This window comes from Opisthocomus hoazin, chromosome 2 (genome assembly GCF_030867145.1).
Source record: "Opisthocomus hoazin isolate bOpiHoa1 chromosome 2, bOpiHoa1.hap1, whole genome shotgun sequence".
In the NCBI taxonomy this organism is placed as follows: Eukaryota; Metazoa; Chordata; class Aves; order Opisthocomiformes; family Opisthocomidae; genus Opisthocomus; species Opisthocomus hoazin.
In genome coordinates, this window is record NC_134415.1 from 43,087,173 (window position 1) to 43,108,540 (window position 21,368).

The 21,368-nt window shown below is 40.6% G+C and overlaps 1 protein-coding gene across 1 annotated transcript in view; it reads left to right on the forward strand.

Annotated features, from left to right (window-relative positions):
* MRPS5 (mitochondrial ribosomal protein S5) overlaps nucleotides 1-21,368 on the forward strand; it is a 67,654-nt gene that overhangs the window by 20,497 nt on the left and 25,789 nt on the right. Inside the window, exons 3-5 of the mRNA XM_075413426.1 lie at nucleotides 5,551-5,676; nucleotides 5,977-6,210; nucleotides 11,552-11,586. Of these exons, the coding sequence (XP_075269541.1) occupies nucleotides 5,551-5,676; nucleotides 5,977-6,210; nucleotides 11,552-11,586 (395 nt within the window). The remainder of the gene's footprint in view (nucleotides 1-5,550; nucleotides 5,677-5,976; nucleotides 6,211-11,551; nucleotides 11,587-21,368) is intronic.

Here is a 21,368-nt window from a genome sequence, read left to right on the forward strand (position 1 = left end):
ATAAAAAAACCACTTATTTACCATGGAAGTTGTGAATGGAACCCGAAGTACCAAACTAAATGCATAGAGGCGTTCTTACTGGGGCATTTTATAGATTGATGTCATTTAAACACTGGTTCCTAAAAAAAAAGAAAAATAATTGTGAATTGTAATTATTTCCCATAATGGAAATGTACATAATTTACAAGGACAGTGTTAGAGTGATGAATTTTCTGAGATGATCAGCGACATGCAGATAAAGTACAGCACTCCCTATTTTAGTGATATAACACCCTGTCACATGACTGAGGATTTGTTTAATGGTATACTTCACCAGAACTAGAAGGTTTATGCATCAGTCAGTTCTGCTGAAGGATGGCTGTTACTGGATCTGTAGCTTTACCAGAAATTTGACAGTTTTGATCAGATTTCTGAGCAGCATTGTAGTCAATGCTATCTTCCATTTTATGGAAATGAAAGAAGCATCTGACCATAGCTTTCTTTGACTTTGGAGCCTTGATAACTGGTTTTGGTTAAATTGGTGAAAGGATACCAAAATGCTGTTGTGATCTGTTACGAAAAATAACAAGTATAGGTTAAAAGCTAGTGCTTCTTAAAACCCATCAAAGGTTTAAAAAAAAACAACCACAAAACCAGAACTGCTATTGGGCTTTCCAGGCTTCTGAAACAAGCTGTCATTTTACAATAAAAGCTGAATGTTTAGAACTCCTGTAGATTATTTTAGTTAGCTCTGATGAGACAGGGTTACAGTTGTCTTATTTGGAGAGATCATAAAACCCAATTTAATTGGAATAAACCAGCCTTGCCTGTGCTGCCTGTGCTTCAGTGATGAGACTGCTTAATAATTTAGTTTCATCATGTCAGTGCCATGTTAAAAATTCTTAGTTGATGGGATATCAATTTATTGGCAGTTAAGTTGTCACTGAGAACTTGTGTAATTTAAAAGTGAGTGAATTACTGTGTTCACCTTAATTACAAGTATTAAATACTAGCTATATAATCAGAGGGGTAGAAAGATTAACTTCATTATCTTTCTGGACTCTCAGCACATCCTGCTTTAGAAGCATGACTTAATACTAATTGTTCATGAACACTGACAGAGTGACCTCTCTTGAGGCTTTGCCTGTTCAGAATAAATACTGAAATGCAATTCTCAGTAGTGAATAATTTGTTTGTAAGCTGTCTGGGACGTGAACAGACTTTTTGCTATCTTAATATACAGTTGCATAGTTCTTATCAGAGATGCACATCCTTAAAATATTAGCCATAACAGTAGACTTTTGAAAGTACAACTGTGTCGGAGAACAGAAGACTGGGTATAGGTTTGTTTTTAACATCTTATACATGATGACATCTTGTTCTACAACTGGAACCTCTAAGAGGCAAAGTTGTACAAATAAGCGACGTATTGTTCTCTCTATTCTCATCCTATTTCAGCTATACCTAGAAACCAGCTCTGAAGGCAGTCCGGTCATTTGCTTTGCATACCTGTTTAATACTTGCCCTATTCTTGATCAGTCCTCAGAGCTTCCAGTTGTGGTGAGGTGATACGAACATGTGTTTTTTCTGAGAACTTATGAGTCCATACTGTTCTTTTCAGAAATGTCTTTCAAAATCAACAGATCCTGAACATGAAAACTATACCTTACAGTAGTGTCTTAGAAGAGTAGGTTAAAAATGAACTTTTAGAACATGAGAAAAACCTTGCCTCATCAGACTGGATGTCCAACTAAGTGAGATTCCTGTCCCCAACAGCAGCTGATGGTATGGGAAGAAAGTAAGAATGGGATGAACATGTAAGGATGCTTCCTTAGAAAAACCTCACAATCTTCAGTGATCTGTGACATGAAATTTTTTTTTATTCATAGCTCTAGGGGCTTTTTTTTTCCTATGAATTTGTTTGACTGCTTTTGAACACATTTAAATGATCTGACAAGAGTGCATTCTCTTTGCTGTAGATGGGTAAGCATGTGTTCATCAGAGAAGACAAGGTCAAGGAAGTGCCCTCTGCGCTCGAGTGTAGTGAGGTTTGTGAGACTTGGTTCCTAGAGGAGTTGATTGTTAAGCCTTTGACCTGGCTCCAAGAAAAAATGTCTTCTTGTGGTCATTAAGCAGCTGAGTCTAGACTGTAATTTATCATGCAGTTTGTAATAGAATATACACAAGCAGCACATTCCCTTTGCAGATGCCCTTTCCTGTTTCATGCATATGAAGTATTTTTGCCAAATCCTGTTTTACTGGGAGATGGTGCCAAAACCATTGATGCCTGGAGATGGAAAGTAGTTAAAATATCGTACCTTTTTAGAATTCATCTGCTAATAGAAGTATGCATTCCAAGCCGAAGCCTGGAAGAGTATTTTAGTGATTGAAAAGACCTTACTAAGTTCTTTAAGGCAAAACAGATACATGGATATCATGGCATTAGTGGGCAACAGTACATTTGAAGAAGCATGTTTGTTATGACATGTTCGTTAATCTTTTTATTATGTCATTAATATTAATGCCTTTGAACCTCTGCTGCTGTGGTGCTGTAAGTCTATTTGTCATCAGAAAACTTAGGGAAAAATTAAGAAGTGGAAGAAGTGAGCCTGCTTAGCTATTTTACAAAGTTGATTCTTTCTTCTCCTTTTACTCCCTTCAGTTTTCCAGCTTACCCTTATTTGTCTTTGTAGTTTATATTCTAAGCAAGCTGGGAGCTCCTGTTGCAGGAGGCAAACAAGTCTGCTTTTAATCTCAGGATCTAGGGTACTATTTGCTGATACAGTTTATAGCAAGTCTTTGATAATACTTGCCAATTACTTCATCGTGCTCTGAAGTAAGCGCTAGGGCAGTCTGGTTCCTGAAATTCAGGGGATAGTATAAAAAGACACAAAACTAATTCCTTTTCAAAATATTTGCAAACATCTTTTATGTAGATTAAGCAAAATGGAGTGGTGTCATACAAACTTACTGTTGGCGGTTGTTAGCGATTAGCTTGCATGCTTTCAGCAAAATTCAATAGTGGATCTTTTTCTAGGGCATAACATAAAGTCTTATATATGACACTTCCCCCCCCCCCCCACAGTTAGTAGCTATGTGCTTTTTGGTAATTGACTGGAAATGTGTGGTGGCTTTATGATGGAGTCTAATTTAGCTCTGGAGGAACACATTCAGCCTCCCATTTTACGAAGGCTAAATGAAGGCAAGGTGACAAATCACTAAGAGACTGCATTATCTACTGTACTATCTTCATTTCAGAGCATTTCTGCAAGTGTGAAAAGCTATACAGAGATCCTGATTTCTGTTCGGGTTACTTCCTGCACTACAAGACCTTTCTTCTGTCTGTGTATGTGCTCTCCAGTCATCTTGGTGCTTTGTTGCTGAGTCAGATTGACCTTTCTTGTGGTCAGATTTTTATTTTCTTCATTGCTGTCTTGTCTGTCTGTTGTAAGCAATGTCCCCACCATTGTAATCTTCTTGACTGCAGCCTATCCCCTACATATTCCATTCTTGTCACTTTGTCTTAAAATCAGTGTGATATCTGCCATCTTACAAAGAACTCTCATCTCTGTAGCCCTCAGGCTTCTCATGTGTTTCATTAAATTCAGCTGCTTTCCAAGCACGTGGTGGTATTATTAATTATAGACTGATTAGATGAACTGCATTTTGGTACCAAATGTAATGTTTTCCTCTGGTTCTAATTTTGTTAGAATTTTGTGTGGTGCTTGAGGCCAAAACTTGACTCAGTCTAACCTCATCTCACTAGATTTGTTGGCATTCACTGGTCTTCTCTGATATAATACAGTCTCCTTACTCTGTCACTTTTGCTACTTTCATCTGTTGGAATTAAGTGATCTGGTCGTTCAGATACTTAGAATACAGCTCAAAGTGCTGGGGTTTTTTGAGTGTATTGCCAGCTTGAGAGCTCACTGTTCTTGTCCCTCAGCTGCTTGTTGCTGCCCCTGTGCAGCCTCCTCTGTAGCAGTTACGACCCTTTGTGAGGCCACACAAACTGCAGTAGACTGGGGAACAGTTCCAACTTAAAAATAACCTTGCAAAGAAAAATGTAAATACCTTTATTGTAATTTCATGTTTCCAGGCTAGCAGGATTATCATAAAGAAAAAAGAAATTGCTAGTTTCCCAGAGTTTTCTGAATAAGCTAAGAAGCTTAACATATTTGATCGTAAATCTTCCAACTCATGCAACAGTCCTATAGTCCACTTTACAACACTAAAAGCTGCATCACACATTGCCTACTTACCGCCAATCTTTTTCTATACCTAACTTTAATACAGTGTTATCTTAAGGTAATACTCACTGTTTCTAGACAATCTAGTACCTATCACAGTTTGGCTTTTATTGAAAGTAACATGCTGGGTCATCAGTGAAGTTTTTCTGTTTGAATTCTGTGCAGGTGAGGGTTTTTTTTTTGTTTGGTTGGTTGGGTTTTTTCTCATTTAGCACACAGCTACATGCATCAGTTTGTTATAATCAGCTGGAATTTTTTTAGTGGCTGACAGTTTAGACATGGGTTTCAAACCATTTGATACAGTTTGTGGGATTTTTTTAACCATAAACCTCCAGACATGAAGGTTGACTTGAATATCCAAAAAAGACAGTGTAATTTCAGATAGAAATTTCTTTTTACAAGGACTAAAGCCTACCCAGCAGCAAACACAGTTCCTGCCTCACAGCATGTAAGAAATTTGATATATGTAGCTTTTATGTGCAATCCATGAGCATTTCTACTTGTCTATAAATACACAGTTTCCACTTGTCTGTAATACAGATGAAATCTGTATTACATATTATGACTTATTGCACCATTTGTATAGTATCTTATTTGGGTATGTAGTGACTTTCTAGGTCATTCTGCTCTTGCCCATCTTGAGGGAATACGGTTTTCCAGCTTCCTGGACTTGTAGTGTGGCGTTTCCTGCCTGTACACATCCACTGGGTGAGGAAGCCTGACCAAAGCCTGAGCTCTGTGATGAGTCTGTTCCAAGTGTCTCACATTCCTTCCTGCTTACATTCCTTTGCATTTATACAGGCAATAAGGAGGACCTTGGATTTTGTCAGAACATGAGACAGCTGCAAATTTAGGTTGTTGGTTAACTTCTTTTGTTTGTGGCTTTTTAAAGTAGGCTAACCCTTGGATATTTTTAGGAGTGATTGAAGTTGACTGTCATTGATATTTGTCCTTGGATAAGTGGTTACAGGTATTACCGCTCAAAGTTACTAATGAATGATTTTCTTGTAATGACCTGGGAATTAGTACCTTACTGGTTACTCGTTAAGAATGTGTGCCTTTAAATCAATTTTGAAAATCCTTTTCAGAACTATGCACCTGGCTCCATGCCTATCTGATGGCAATCATCAAGAGTAGAAGCACATCTCTGCACCAGATACATATACACATAGTAGGAAATCCCTTTCCTAGAAAGGCAGTAATCGTACAGTTTAAATCCTAGCAAAGATCAAGCAGGGGTTAAGATTAAATTTTTGTTCAACTTCAGTTTCCAATATAAGCTGTACTTGTACATTTACTTATGAAACCTTTTTTATTTCAGTGACAGCTGATGAGCTATGGAAAGGAGCTTTGGCAGAGACTGGTGTGGGAGTAAAGAAAGGAAGAGGAAAGAGAAGGAAGAAAAAGCTAAGGAAGAATCTCAATAGAGGCCAGGAGATTGGTGAAGGTAGATTCACAAATAAGGGGCTGACATGTCTTGACCTTTTTGTTTATACTGTTTCTTGATTTAATAGATTGACAGATTGCTTTTAATTTCCATGGTGTCAGAACTGCTTGAGATATTTTTGTGTTCTAAAAAAATCCTGATGTGATTTTTCAGTGTTATTCTTGGTTTTTATATACAAATTCTGTATCATAAAACACACTTGGAATATGTGAGAACTTTCCATTTTATTGCATTTTTCCAGTGTGCAGAGTTTCAGTCCTAATTTGGTATAAAACTTAGTTTTTCTCTGTTGTTTTTAAGGACGTTCTGGTTTCCTCTGGCCTGGTCTTAATGCTCCTGTGATACAAAGTGGGAGAGTCCAGACAGTTAGCCAACGAAAAAAAGAAGAACGAGAGAGAATTCAGTCTGAAATTGTTCAGCAGAGAGATACATGGGAGAAGAAAAGAAAAACAAAAGTTAAGAGAGAGGGAGGATGGAGTGGAAAGTGTTGGGGGGGTGTCCGTCTGGATCCTCCTGACCCGGGTCCTAATGGAGGTAAGAAAACTGAGTATCTGTCTTAGTCTTACTTAGCCTTTCTGATAAGGGATTCGGGGAAAGTGAGATCCAGCCATTTCCTGTAATGGAAAATTGATTTTTTTACTTCTGTCTTAGGTGCCCATACGTGAAGCAAGGCAGCTAAATCAAAGAATAAGTTGTGTTAACACAAGTGACACTTGTTAAATCACTGCTTGGTTTAATATAGCTGTTAAACTATTATATTATGTTATAGACTATATGCTGTTATACTGTATTACAGAGTACTGTATTATGTTGTAGAGTGTTATAGGAGTCTTGAAGTATGGAAATATTTTTCTGTGTTCAACATCAAGCGTCTTGATTATGAAAGATAGCCATGTTTTTTATAGTTTCTTAAAGGATCTTGTGGGATAAATCAGGCTTGTTTTTTCTAGTTTATATAATGAAATATAGAATCATAGAATGGTTTGGGTTGGAAGGGACCTTAAAGCTCATCTAGTTCCAGTGCCCCTGCCATGGGCAGGGACACCTTCCACTAGGCCAGGTTGCTCAAAGCCCCGTGCTACCTGGCCTTGAACACTTCCAGGGAGAGGGCAGCCACAGCTTCTCTGGGCAACCTGTTCCAGTGCCTCACCACCCTCATAGTGAAGAATTTCTTCCTTGCATCTAATCTAAACCTACCCTCTTTCAGCGTAAAGGCATTACCCCTTGTCCTATCACTACATGCCCTTGTCAAAAGTCCCTCTCCAGCTTTCTTGTTATGGTTAAAGATGATGTAGTTTGGATGTAGATATAGTATGGATGTAGCTAATAGAAGTTATTTATTTATTTGCTGCATAGTTAAATATCATAGTGAAACTAGAGGTCCTATATGTAGAGTGGAGAGGTGACCTTAACTTTTTTTACAATGCAGTTATTCAGACCACTAGAACTTCTGTCGCAGCTTTGTTTAACATTTAGACTCCTAATCCTTTTTCAATTAATTAAATATGAAAATGAGTTGTTACTCATATTCAGCCAGTTTTTCTTGTGAAGCACTTGATAATGATTGTATGTTTATTGTCGTCTTTCTGGAGGCTTTTATAGTAAGATGAGCTAAGAAAGACAGTTCATATTTTCCAGCACTGTTGTTTCAGGCTTGTTGCAAACTCCAGTCATTCTAACCATTAAGCTTGTTCATGTTTTTGGAGCTCTCTTTGTCCAGGAATATGATCTCCCAGTGCAAGCCTGGATCTTGGAACCTGTGTTGCAGCAGGTCAACATAAATGGGAAATTATGTGCATGCAATCAAAATTATATTGTCTGATCTTCTTGCAGTCACCTTTGCTCCCCAGTCTGCCTAGTGCTTTGTTCATTGATTTCTTTCCGTCTGTGAATATTTTCTGGTTACATTCTATTGGACATTAATTAAAAATTCAGGCATGCTTTGAAAGAAGCCATAAGGTAGTGAGAGCATTGTCTTTCCAGTATAATCTAATGTCGTTGTCCATGTAGACTGAAGTTAACACCAGTGTTTTTGTAGCTTTCTGCTTTATAAATTCATACCCTTGTTGCTATCTACTACTTCTCTGTTCTCCTCCCAGGTTTTCCATTCCTGTAGCTGGTATAGATGGTTTTGTGGCTTCTGTTGCTGTGGTGTCTGATATATATTGTTTCCCTCAGATTTACCCTGTGAATTTAAGGAGAACTTGCCTGCCAGTCTCTTCGAGTATTTTTTGATTGTCTTCAGTTTTAAGAGCAATTAATTCTATTTTAGTATCAGCATAATACTGCAGTACACAAATGAAATATTTCCTATATTTACTTCCCCGTGTTTCATTTTATTACCTTGAAAGCAAATATTGCATGGAAGACTGAATTGACAATGGATGTGGCAGCCTGTCACTGAATCTTATAACTGAAAAATAGATGATTTGAGAAATTAATGAATTGTTCAAAATTCCCCGTAAGTCAGTGGTGGAATGTAGAGAAAGTCAAGAAAATTTCGTGGTTCTGCTTCCATGCTTTGAACACAAGACTGTGTTGTTTTTAAATTCATATATATTTTCAAGTAGTTGATTCCATTAAAAAAAGCGGTAGCTGTTGCAAGCAACATTTGTGCATGTCTGAATTTTACCTTCTGGTCTTTTCCTTGATTTTGCTTTTGGCTGATACTGTTGATGTTGATTACTTGCATTAAAGTTGGCTGTGTAAGGCTGTAGTAGTTGGGTCAAGTTCTGCCAGAAAGAGGAAAGGGTGCTACAATCAAAATAGAAAAATGAAACTGCCAGTTTGTATTATAGATGCACTTGAGTAGAAGCAGTTTCTGATTAGTATACACTAGTGTCCTTTTAATCTGTTAAAAATTGTGGGGATTTTCAGGTCCCCATAGTTCTTTGAGCATATTTTTATTCAGAGAATTAATGATTTTGCAGGGGAACTGGTATGTTGGCTGTGCGCAAAGCACTGTCAAGGTGGTAGGAGGAATAGACCTGAAACTGCCAAACCCAATGAATCCTTTTGTCCTGAGACTAGGGCATGGCTGGACTCCCTGGTGTCTTAAGCAAGTGTGAGTTCTGATTGAAATTCTGCAGTTCAGCCCTTCCTAGTATTTTGGTATTAGATTCTCTGATAACAAACAGAGATTAAGCATATGCTGCAGCTTCCCTTCAGCAACATTCATGTTTTCTAATGAAGACAGATACAGGAGGTTTGTAGACCTTATTGTTTGCCTTCAACATCTGACAAATTTGTTTGACTAGTATGTTAGAAAAAAAATAATATTTGGGGACATACTATGATTTTGTATACTTAATTCTTTCAGGGGGAACTTGTTCCACTACACCTTTACTTATTGTGCTAGCTACAAGTAGAGAAAGAACAGTATTTTTCAGTTGGAAGTAAAATTATTTTTCTTCCAAGTTTACAGTGTTTCTGTGCAACTGAAGAGGCTTCAGAGAGGGAACAGAGTACCTGTTGGCATTCGTTTCCTTCTCTGTGAGCTAGAAGTCTACTTCTTGTAGACTAAAAGATCTGTAAATTGTGTGGAGAAGATCGTGTTTATAATCAGCTTGTAGGTTATGTGTAAATGATAAAGCAGTGTTTGGTGAAGGAATGAATCCCCAGTTCTTCACCATTATATTGTTTTCCGCTCCCAAGCCTCTCTCCAGAATCTCACTGTGACTACACCAAATAAAATACATGTTAAATGCTTTAATTAACACTGGTCTTCTATGTTGTACTGAAATGCTCTTGTTCATGAGATAAATTGGAAAAGCAGGTGGTTGGAAGGATCTCTTACCTATTCTGCTTCTTATACCAAGATGTTGCATTTTACTCCGATGTCCATTGTTTTTAAAGTCAGTATTTTTTTTTCCCGCAACCAAGCTGATAATAGGATACTCCTTATGTAAAATGTGTCTGTATTAAAATGTAGATCAATTGTAAGTATGCTCTCAATTGCCTAAAAGGAAACAAATATATTTGCAATTTATATTCAGATGTTTGTGTGGTCTTCAGGTTTTGAAATAGAAACTCGGAGAAAATGAGATCTTTTTGGCAGTATCCATGATGTACAGCATTTTTGCCTGCTTCTGTGAAATGAATTTTGAGAAATGCTGATGGAGCTGCTGAAAGCCAAGCCTAAGGGATTTGTTTGCTGACCTTTCTTACAGCATGCATCAGGGTGAAGGCCTATGGATAAAATCTGATGGGGCTGCTGTTTGCATGGTTTTGCGGTCTCTCATTTGACTTACTGTGTTTGGAGGCAGTACGTGTAGGTGCCCATGTCGCGCCCAGACCTCTGCAAGTATTCTTGCTCTTTCCTCTCACACAATGTTGTAAGACATTTCAAAAACATCTTACTTCTTTGAAGTCACTTCTAGTGACAGAGCAGAAACTTACTTTCTGTGCAGTGAAATGGATATGTTTCCCTCTTAGAGCTGAATATGCAATGTTGACCTGAACAGAGCTGTGTTCAGTGTTTCATTACCACTGTGATGAAAAGACTTGAACACAGATGTGAGATAGAAGTGATTTTTGTTTTACAATGCAAAACACCTTAACTGTTTCTAGACAAAATAAATGATGCTGTAATTCTGTTTGATTGCAAAGACATTTTTTCAGGAAGAATTTGAAATTGAAAGGGAAAAAAGTCTGGCTATGCGATTCTTGATTATTTGAAGTGGCTATGTATTGTTTTCTTTTGTTTTCTTTTGTTTTCTTTTACACCACTCCCTTTCTGGAATTCACAGAAATATCTGTCAGGAAACACTTGCAATTTCTTTGAATCTCCATTGATTGTCTAGTACAGGTTTCAGAATATTCTGGACAATATTGGAGTTTGTCCATGATAGAAGTGACCCATCTGGTGATTTACCTTTTTAATTTTTAACCATTTAAAGCCTTTGCTCAGTGTATATGAAATTTGGGGGTTACAGAAGAAGGCAGTTTACACTGCCAGCCGTTGAAAACCCAAAACATTCCATTTTCATAACACGCTGTGGGTAGTTATTTTTCGTAGCATTTCTGCAGGTGGAAAGAATTAGGAAGAATATCAGATATAATTTAACAGAAATGCTTCAGTGTATGTGGTGAGTTGCAGTGATTTCCAAAAGAAAGTTTCAGATTTAGTTTTGAGTGGATATATAGCTTAGCTTGTCTTCAAAGTGTTCAGCAGATTCTGAGGATGCCTCGCTTTTTCTATCAGCTTTGCTTTCTGTGCGATGTTTAAACAAAGCAGTTAAATTTCTGTGCCTTGCTTTACTATTTAAAAAAATTATTATTTGTCTTCCTTTGTGCTACTCTGGTTATTTAGGTTGGACAGTCTTTGGAGACTGTTTCCATCTTACTTCCCTGCATGTGTGGTACTTAGAAAGATGAGGTACTGATTGCAGTTGGAGATTGGGATCCCTAATAGAGCACAGTGAAACTATTTAACAGTTGTCATCTCTTAATTAAAACAGAAGCTGTGTTGTAATTATAACTAGAGTAGTAACAAGTTATCATTTTAACTGGATTTTTTTTTAAGGTAGTTTTCTTTACATATGTTGATTTTATTGAAGAAACAAAAAAACACCTATGCTCCATAAACAAGAGCTATGTGCTGTTTTTTCACTGACCTTATTGTAAAAGAAACTGAATGAATGGAGTCAAGTAAAAAACCATATTTGAGGCCTTTTTAAAAGGAAGCCGCTAATGAAGCTCACATTACATATGTTTGATCAAATTATTCTTACCTTTTTTACTTACTGCTGAGATTAATTTATAAATTACAGTTACATAAAAATTGTGTGCTTTTTAAATTATACCACCCACAGGGAGCTGTGCTGATAGATAAGTAATACAAGGAAATGTAATACACTTATTTTTCTCCCAACAGAAACTTACGAAGATTTTGAAACAAGAGTCATTGAGGTAAGCGTTACAAATCTTTTCGAGGACTTTAAATAATTATCACTATGTTATATTGAGCTTGCAATTATTTAACCAGTCTTTGCTAAGTAAATCTTAGAGCAATAGGAATTAGTCTGGTATTCTCTTTAAACTGCATGACGTAATCTGTCATTCTTTTCATTGGGCCTTGTCTTCTCTGTTGAGCAAATAGTATCTAATTCTAAGGTGGTTTTGAGTAACTCTGAAATGGCAAAAGTCTGTGGGTAAAGCTTTAATAGTTCACATACAACCATAACAGGGGACTTAGTAAAGTGTTAGGGTTATTTCTAAGGCAAAACACAAGTAGGAAGTTGTACAGTTCTGCTTGTAAAATATATAATTCATTAAAGGGGACAAGCAGTGGTGCAAGAGAGTGAGTGGGGTGAAGATCCCATTTTGTGTCTCTGAAGTAACAAAATAATCATCCTAGATGTCTTAACCTATTACATTTGTATCTTCTGGGAAAAATATTCTGACAAAATTTCCCATTCATGGTTTTATACCCACCTTTGTTTTGTGCTTATTGACAGAGTAAGGTTATGACTGGACTAATGCAAGTCTTGTGTCCACTCTCATTTCTAAACAGATTGTATTGCATCATCTCACTTTAAAAAATAACTATCAATCAAAACTAGCAATGGACAAAAGATGTCTGTGTTCTGGCAGTTTCCTTGTCTCTAGTTTTTGGTACATAAGATCAAATATGGTGACTGGAAAGCTGCCCAGTGGAAAAGGATCTTGGGATGTTGGTTGACAGCTGGCTGAACATGAACCAGCAGTGTGCCCAGGTGGCCAAGAAGGCCAACGGCATCCTGGCTTGTGTCAGGAACAGTGTGGCCAGCAGGAGCAGGGAGGTGATCGTGCCCCTGTACTTCGCACTGGTGAGGCTGCATCTCGAGTACTGTGTTCGGTTTTGGGCCCCTCACTACAAGAAGGACACCGAGGTGCTGAAGCGTGTCCAGAGAAGGGCAATGAGTCTGGTGAGGGGTCTAGAGAACAAGTCTTACAAGGAGCGGCTGAGGGAACTGGGGTTGTTTAGTCTGGAGAAGAGGAGGCTGAGGGGAGACCTTATTGCTCTCTACAACTACCTGAAAGGAGGTTGTAGTGAGGCAGGTGTCAGTCTCTTCTCCCAAGTAACTAGAGATAGGATGAGAGGCAGTGGCCTCAAGTTGCATTAGGGAAGGTTTAGACTGGAGATTAGGAAAAATTTCTTTACTGAGAGAGTGGTCAGACATTGGAACAGGCTGCCCAGGGCGGTGGTTGAGTCCACCTCCCTGGAGGTGTTTAAAAAATGTGTAGATGTGGCACTTGGGGATATGGCTTAGTAGGCATGGTGGTGTTGGGTAGATGGTTGGACTTGATGATCTTAGAGGTCTTTTCCATCGTATGATTCTGTGATTCTATGATATGCTGTAAATCCTGCTATCTTTATTTCCAAGTAATAAGGTTGACTTCCATGTGCTTGTCTCACGAGCTTACTCCTGGTTGGACATCATAGAATTATTCTCTGTACAGTTGAACTCTTGTGACTGGCTGACTAGGGATTCTTAATGGAAGTTTGGTATATCTTAAAGAACAGCATATGTGCTGAAATGCGTTCTGCATTCTTTAGGTATTTAATGAAATCAGTGGATCACCTTATAATAATTTTGTAGTGGTAAGTTAAGAAGCTACAGAGATTTAAAAATATTTAATCTCTTACATTTCATGACGTTGTCATCTTTTCAAGCATACGGTAACTTTCCAAGGTGTAACTGGTTGTATGCCATCCCTTGGTTGGTGTGAAGTAATATTAGCTGACTACTAAATCCATTTCACTCACTTGACAGCAAAACTTCAAGCTAAAGGGTAAGGTTCTTAACGCCACCAAAAATAAGTTCTTTAGTAAGCCAAATTGTTAATAATTTCAACAGAAAAGCCATTACTGAAAAGGCAGCTTGCAATTCATTCCAAAACAAACCGTTAACAATTAGTACTATGCACACCCATGCTATCGCAACACATTTTATGCTTCCCGTTTATCTTACTAGTTTTTTCTTCATTTCAAATGCATTAGTTGCTATGGAAACCATAGACCTAGTATAAACATTGTTGGGGGGAATCATGACTTCATAAGTAAATCGATTTCTTGTGACTTCATTTGCTCCCAGTCCAGAGTCAGGTGAATCACAGCATCCGGAAAAGGAGCAGCTCTGGAGGCAAGAGCAATTATTTGGTCTCTATGCTTGCATGTTCCCTTCTCTTCTACTTGTGTTGTAAGGTTAGTGAGACTTGTGGTAGCAGTGCCCAAGTAATTTCCAACTTTCTCTGTGTCCAGATGTTTGGTTTTTTAGACAACTGAAATGTCAAATTTATTTATTTATTTATTTAAATACATAATGTGTTAGAAGGATTTAATATTTGCTAAAATGATTGATCCATTACAAAGCAAAACCCTCTATGATGTGGCAGATTGACTACTTCCAGTGTGGCACATGAGAAAGCCCCCAGATAAGATTTGACCAAGTTTTTCTTGTTTATAAGTGTTGATCGTAGTGGTGAAAGAGAAGGGGCTGGGAGAGATTCAGTGCTACTTGCAGCACTTTTTGGTGGTGTGGTGGGTTGACCCCGGCTGGATGGCAGGTGCCCACTGAGATGCTCTATCAGTCTCCCTCCTCATCTGGACAGGGAAGAAAAATTTAACAAAAGGCTCGTGGGTCGATATAAGGAAAGGGAGCTCACTCACCAGTTACCGTCACAGGCAAAACAGACTCGACTTGGGGAATTTAATTTATTACCAATCAAAATCAGAGTAATGAGAAATAAAACCAAATTTCAAAACACCTATGGCCACCCTTCCTTTTTCCTGGGCTCAACTTCACTCCCAATTTCTCTACCTCCTCACCCTGAGCGGCACAGGGGCATGGGGAATGGGGGTTGTGATCAGTTCATCACACATTGTCTCTGCCACTCCTTCCTCCTCACATTCTTCCCCTGCTCCAACGTGGGGTCCTTCCCACAGGACAGAGTCCTCCATGAACTTCTCCAACATGGGCCCTTCCCATGGGGTCACAAGTCCTGCCAGCAAACCTGCTCCAGTGTGGGCTCCTCTCCGCGGCTCCACAGGTCCTGCCGAGAGCCTGCTGTAGCACGGTCTCTCCACAGGGTCACAGCATCTTTTGGGCTCATCCACCTGCTCCAGTGTGGGGTCCTCCATGGGCTGCAGGTAGGTACCTGCTCCACCGTGGACCTCCATGGGCTGCAGGGGGACAGCCCGCCTCACCATGGTCTTCTCCACCAGCTGCAGGGGAATTTCTGCTCCGATGCCTGGAGCACCTCCTCCGCCTCCTTCTCCACTGACTGGTGTCTGCAAAGTTGTTTCTCTGACATTCTCACTCCTCTCTTCAGCTGCTGTTGCACAGCAGGTTTTTTTTCCCCTTGTAAATATGTTATCACAGAGGCACTACCACCATTGCTGATTGGTGTGGCCTTGGCCAGCAGCAGGTCTGTCTTGGAGCCAGCTGGCATTGGCTCTGTTGGACAGAGGGGAAGCTTCTGGCGGCTGCCACCCCTGCATCCTCCCCCCTACCAAAACCTTGCCAAGCAAACCCGATACAGGTGGTGTGAGAGCTTAGAGCCATGTTCAGCTCCTTGTGCCCTGAACCCCACCTCACCAGGTTGTGGAGCGCTACAAAGCAGGAGACTGCCTGTGACTCTTCAGGTCAGTGGCAGGGTGGAGGAAGTCATGCTTGCAGGGCGTTGTGTGGAGGTGGTTGTGAGAGAGGACTGCCACTCTGGAAACAGCTGCTGTAAGGTGGCTTCCTTTGCAAAATTGGGCGCCTGGAGTGGAAGAATCTGAGCCTCCAGTAACTGCCACTGAATTCTTACAGACCAAATGAATGCTTAAGGCCTTTTTGTCAAAGTTAGGGTTGTGCTTTGATAAATTAAATTAAACCTTGTTATACAAATACTATGGTGCATAAATCAACCCAGTAGCTTTGTGAGTGAAGTAATGAGAGTCATGGAATCATGGAATATATGGAGTTGGAAGGGACTCATGACAATCATTGAGTCCAACTCCCTCCTCCTTGCAGGACTACCTGAAACTAAACCAGGGGATCAAGAGCATAGTCCAGTCGGGAACCTATTCCAGTGTCCGAACCAGTGAAGAACCTTTTCGTAATGTCCAGTCTGAACTTCTCCTGACACAGCTTCACTCTGTTTCCTGTCCTGTTGCTGGTCACCAGAGAGAGGAGATCAGCACCTCCTCCTCTGCTGTCCCCCTTGAGGAAGTCGTAGACTGCAATGAGGGCACCACTCAGCTTTCTCTTCTCTAAGCTGAACAAACCAAGTGACCTCAGCTGCTCCTTGTAAGTCTTGCCCTCAAGACCTTTCACTAACTTGGTCACCCTGCTCTGGGCACACTCTAATAGTTTGACGTCCTCCTTGCATTGAGACACCCAAAACTGTGCACAGTGCTCGAGGTGGGGCCGCACCAGAGCAGCGTAAGGTGGGACAATCACCTCCCTTGACTGGCTAGTGATGCTATGCTTGATGCACCCCAGGGCACGGCTGGCCCTTTCAGCTGCCAGGACACACTGTTGATTCTTATTCAACTTGCCATCAACCCAGACCCCCAGATCTCTTTCCGTGGGGCTACTCTCCAGCCTCTCATCCCTCAATTTGTGTGCATGACCAGGATTACCCCATCCCAGGTGCAGAATCTCTCATTTGTTCTTGTTAAATTTCATATGAGTGGTGGTTGACCAGCTCTCTGGTCTATCCAGATGTCTGTAAGGCCTCACTACCTTCAAGGGAGTCCACAGCTCCTCCTAATTTAGTATCATTGTCAAATTTACTTAATGTGCATTTGACTTGTGCATCCAGATCATTTATAAAAACATTAAAGAGCAGTGGCCCTTGAATTGAGCCCTGGGGAACCCCACTAGTGACTGACTGCCAGCCTGATGTAACACAATTTACTGTAAGTCTTTCAGCCCGACCTGTCAGCCAGTTGTTCACCCAACGTATTATGGATGTGTCTAGCTGCATGCTGGACATTTTCTCCAGAAGGATACTGCAAGAGACAATATCAAAAGCTTTGCTAAAATCCAAAACCCCCCACATCTACTGGCTTCTCTTGGTCAACTAGGTGGGTGACCTTGTCATAAAAGGAAATTGAGTTGGTCAAACAGAACTTTCCCCTCGTGAACCTTTGTTGGCTGTGACTGATTGCGTAAACTTGTCACTTCAGAACAATCTCACGTTGTTCGCTTACCTACGGATGAAATTGCTTATTAGATTTATATTACTTTCAGGATTATCATGAGAACTTTCATTTGCAATTAATATTTAACTGCTTTATTGTTGAAAAACTGTAGTAGTCTAGCTGCTGCTTTGAAAAGGAGACTTCTCTAATTTCTAACCATGGTCTGTGAGCCAAGGTATTAATCTGAGTCAGTACACATTCTGTGATGGATGCACGTCAGGTCTCTTCGCTTGTTATGAGTGTTGACATCCTTTTATCACTATAAAATAAAATGACTATCAGTTGAGTTGTTATGCAATTTTAAACAGGTAGAGATGACCGTTCATCACTTCAGTCTTGTCATTACTACAGCTTCGCTTACCAAACTGGTCTGTGAAACATTGCTTGTATTTTTAGCCAGTGTTATGTTGTACTTGTATCCAGAGAAGGTATTTGTTCCAAAGTATCTGTGTTTTGAGTTTCTGTTTGGTTTCACTAGCAGCATATCCTCTTGTGTTCTACTACCAAAGTTTGCTAGTGATGCCCTTTTAGGAAGGAATCACACTCTCTCTCTGTCCACTACCATGCACTGTCTGGAACAGCTGTTTTCCCTTCATACAAATTCATTTTAAATCCTTCATCTGACAAAACTGATTTATATATTTTAAAACATCCACCAAAGGGGAAGGGAATAAGCCGTTTTACATGTCTGCTGTGATGAGAGTAAGAAGCAATGGATTTAAATAGTGAGCAAGGGAAATGTAGACGTAAAGAATGAGTCGCAAATGAAAAGCTGAATACTAGAATGGATTGTCTGGGAGTATATGGGATGTCTGTCGCTGGAGTTTTTTAAAAACAGGTTAGATGAATTTGTCAAGAGGGATGGGGAGACGAAATCAGTAACCTTCTAACCCATTTTCCTATAATTCATTAAGAATTTTTGGGTGCAGTTCATTTAATCTGTAGACATATTTGTGCACTCCACTTTACTTTGTAAAGTAACATACTTACCTTGTAAGTAGCATAATTATTAAAGTTAGGGCAGATTTACCTTCAGAAATATGCACTCAGCTCCCAAGGAGTATTCTTCTGACACTATCATGAGGTGAAAGTAGATGTGCCCTATTATATTCTCAGTGCGTGTCATGAGAGAGAAGAGGAATACTTTGCTCCCTGGCAGCAGCTGGGAGTAGTCTGTAATCTAGTCCATATCTATCTATCTATCTGCAGCAGATGAACTGTTCTCTTTTTGTATCAGATGCATTTGAGAACAATGCTGTCCTGCTGGAACTTCCAAAGGGATCTAGCAAATGTCCTGCCAGAGTTAAAAATGTGTTGCTTTCCCTCTTCTCATTTGTAGAGTCCCCTCTCCCCAAAATGTAGTGAATCCACCACTGAGCTCATGTTTCTTCGCAGTGTTCTGTTTGACCTGAAACAGCATTAGGGCAGACCTTGTCTGTCTCTGCTACTCAGTATTGCTCTTTCATGGTGACAATGAAGATGCTGAGCAAAATCACTTTCTAATATCTGCTGCTCAGAGTGATAACATCCTTGCAAAGGAAAAATAGTTTCTTTTCTATTATTTTTTGCCACTCGTCTTTAAACTTTTTTTTGTAAAGCTTTCTTTACCTTGCTGCTTGAGTCATTTTTTTCCTGAATTGAATCCTCATCATTTTTTTCCTTTAATTTTTCAGTGTTGCAGAACTTAGACCTTAGAGTAAGATGAGTGTTTGTAGGGTCCCCTTTGTTATCTTGACAAAGTTATTTTATTCTTTGGACATGATCACTATTCATTTTAAAACTAAATTGCTGTTTGAGGCCAACTTTGACTTTTCAGATTCTTCACCAGAATGTGTGCAGTGGTATTGGTGTGCCCAAGAACAAATGAAGTTAAAAGTTAGTTTAATGAGGGATATCTTTTCCATTAATGAGTGTATTCAGTCTAAATCTTAAGATAGCATTTGTCAAAGGATCTGACCTTCACTGGCAGTTCATATTTAGTGCTCTATATGTCATGTATATCTAAACAGACATGAATATAAACCTATACAAATAAGTTTGGTGTCAAGATTTTTTCTCTTAAGTATCTCTGATATATTATGAGCTGCATGCTTCTATACCTTATTGCATATGCTCTTGTGCACATGTCTAGACTTCCCCAAAACATTTTTTAAAGCATGGTATTATTGGAAAAAAAGCTGGTGATTGTCTGATCATATGTAAGTGGATCATCTGTACCAAATTCCCGTTTAATGGTATTTTAGGGATTATGTTGAGAAATGATAGAAGCAACAAAGTGAACATTTATGTGAGCATTAATGAGATGTCCTGAATTGCACTATACACTTTCTATGCTTTCTAGTTTTAACATTTAAAATTAATCTATTATTCACAGAATCACAGAATAGTAGGGGTTGGAAGGGACCTCTGTGGGTCATCTAGTCCAACCCTCCTGCCGAAGCAGGGTCACCTACAGCAAGCTGCACAGGACCTTGTCCAGGTGGGTCTTGAATATCTCCAGAGAAGGAGATTCCACAACCTCCCTGGGCAGCCTGTTCCAGTGCTCCGTCACCCTCAGAGGGAAGAAGTTCTTCCTCATGTTCAGACGGAACTTCCTGTGCCTCAGTTTGTGCCCATTGCCCCTTGTCCTGTCACTGGGCACCACTGAAAAGAGCTTGGCCCCATCCTCCTGACACCCACCCTTCAGATATTTGTAGGCATTTATAAGGTCCCCTCGCAGCCTTCTCTTCTTCAGGCTGAACAAGCCCAGTTCCCTCAACCTCTCCTCGTAATGGAGATGTTCCAGTCCCCTCATCATCCTCGTAGCCCTCTGCTGGACTCTCTCCAGTAGCTCTTCATCTTTCTTGAACTGGGAAGCCCAGAACTGGACAGAGTACTCCAGATGAGACCTCACCAGGGCAGTGTAGAGGGGAAGGAGAACCTCCCTTGTCCTGCTGGCCACACTCTTCTTGATGCACCCCAGGATCCCATTGGCTTTCTTGGCAACCAGGGCACACTGCTGGCTCATGGTTAACCTGTCGTCCACCAGGACACCCAGGTCCCTCTCCGCAGAGCTGCTCTCCAGCAGGTCCACCCCAAGCCTGTACTGGTGCATGAGGTTGTTCCTCCCCAGGTGCAGGACCCTGCATTTGGCTTTGTTGAACCTCATCAGGTTCCTCTCTGCCCAGCTTTCCAGCCTATCCAGGTCACGCTGAATGGCAGCACAGCCTTCGGGTGTATCTACCACACCTCCCAGTTTGGTGTCATCAGCAAACTTGCTGAGGGTACATTCTAACTCTTCATCCAGGTCGTTGATGAAGAAGTTAAACAAGACTGGGCCCAGTACTGACCCCTGGGGGACACCACTTGTTACCAGCCTCCAACTAGACTCAGAGCCGCTGATGACAACCCTCTGAGTTCTGCCATTCAGCCAGTTCTCTATCCACTTCACCGACCACTCATCCAGCCCACACTTCCTCAGCTTCCCTAGGAGGATATCATGGGAGACTGTGTCGAAAGCCTTGCTGAAGTCAAGGTAGACAACATCCATGGCTCTCCCTTCGTCTACCCAGCCAGTCATGTCATCGTAGAAAGCTATTAGATTGGTCAGGCAAGATTTCCCCTTGGTGAATCCATGCTGACTACTCCTGATAACCTTCTTTTCTTCCACTTGCTTGATGATGGCCTCCAGAATGGCTCCATCACCTTTCCCGGGATGGAGGTGAGGCTGACCGGCCTGTAGTTCCCTGGGTCCTCCTTCTTGCCCTTTTTGAAGATTGGAGTGACAGTGGCCTTTCTCCGGTCCTCGGGCAGCTCTCCTGTCCTCCAGGACCTCTCAAAGATGATGGAGAGTGGCTCAGCAATGACATCCGCCAGCTCCCTCAGCACTCGTGGGTGCATTCCATCGGGGCCCATGGATTTGTGGACATCCAGATCACTTAAGCGATCCCTCACACAGTCCTCCTCGACCAAGGGAAAGTCGTGCTCTTTGTAGGCTTCTTCTCTTACCTCCGGGGCCTGGGATTCCTGAGGGCCAGTCTTAGCACTGAAGACTGAAGCAAAGAAGGCATTCAGTAGCTCTGCCTTCTCCGCATCCTCTGTCACCAGGACACCTGCCTCATTCAGCAGCGGCCCCACGTTGTCCCTAGCCTTCCTTTTGCTGCTGATGTAGTTGAAGAAGCCCTTCTTGTTGTTTTTGACATCCCTTGCCAGCTTCAATTCCAGGTGAGCCTTGGCCTTCCTCGTCACATCCCTGCATGTTCTCACCACATTTCTGTACTCTTACCAAGTGGCCTGCCCCTCTTTCCACATTCCATGGACCTTTCTCTTCTGCCTGATCTCCGCTAGAAGCTCCTTAAGTTTAAAACCATACAAGTTTAAAACCATACATGTGTGCGGTTTCATTTGAGATGCTGAAGAATCAGAAAAGCCTTCTCTGTTTTTGTAGTTCCTCTTAGATCAGGAGTAGCTGTACACACAGTAGATTGTTGTGGTGCATTTTGGAAAAGCCACACAATTTGTTAAAGCTCCTTTAAGT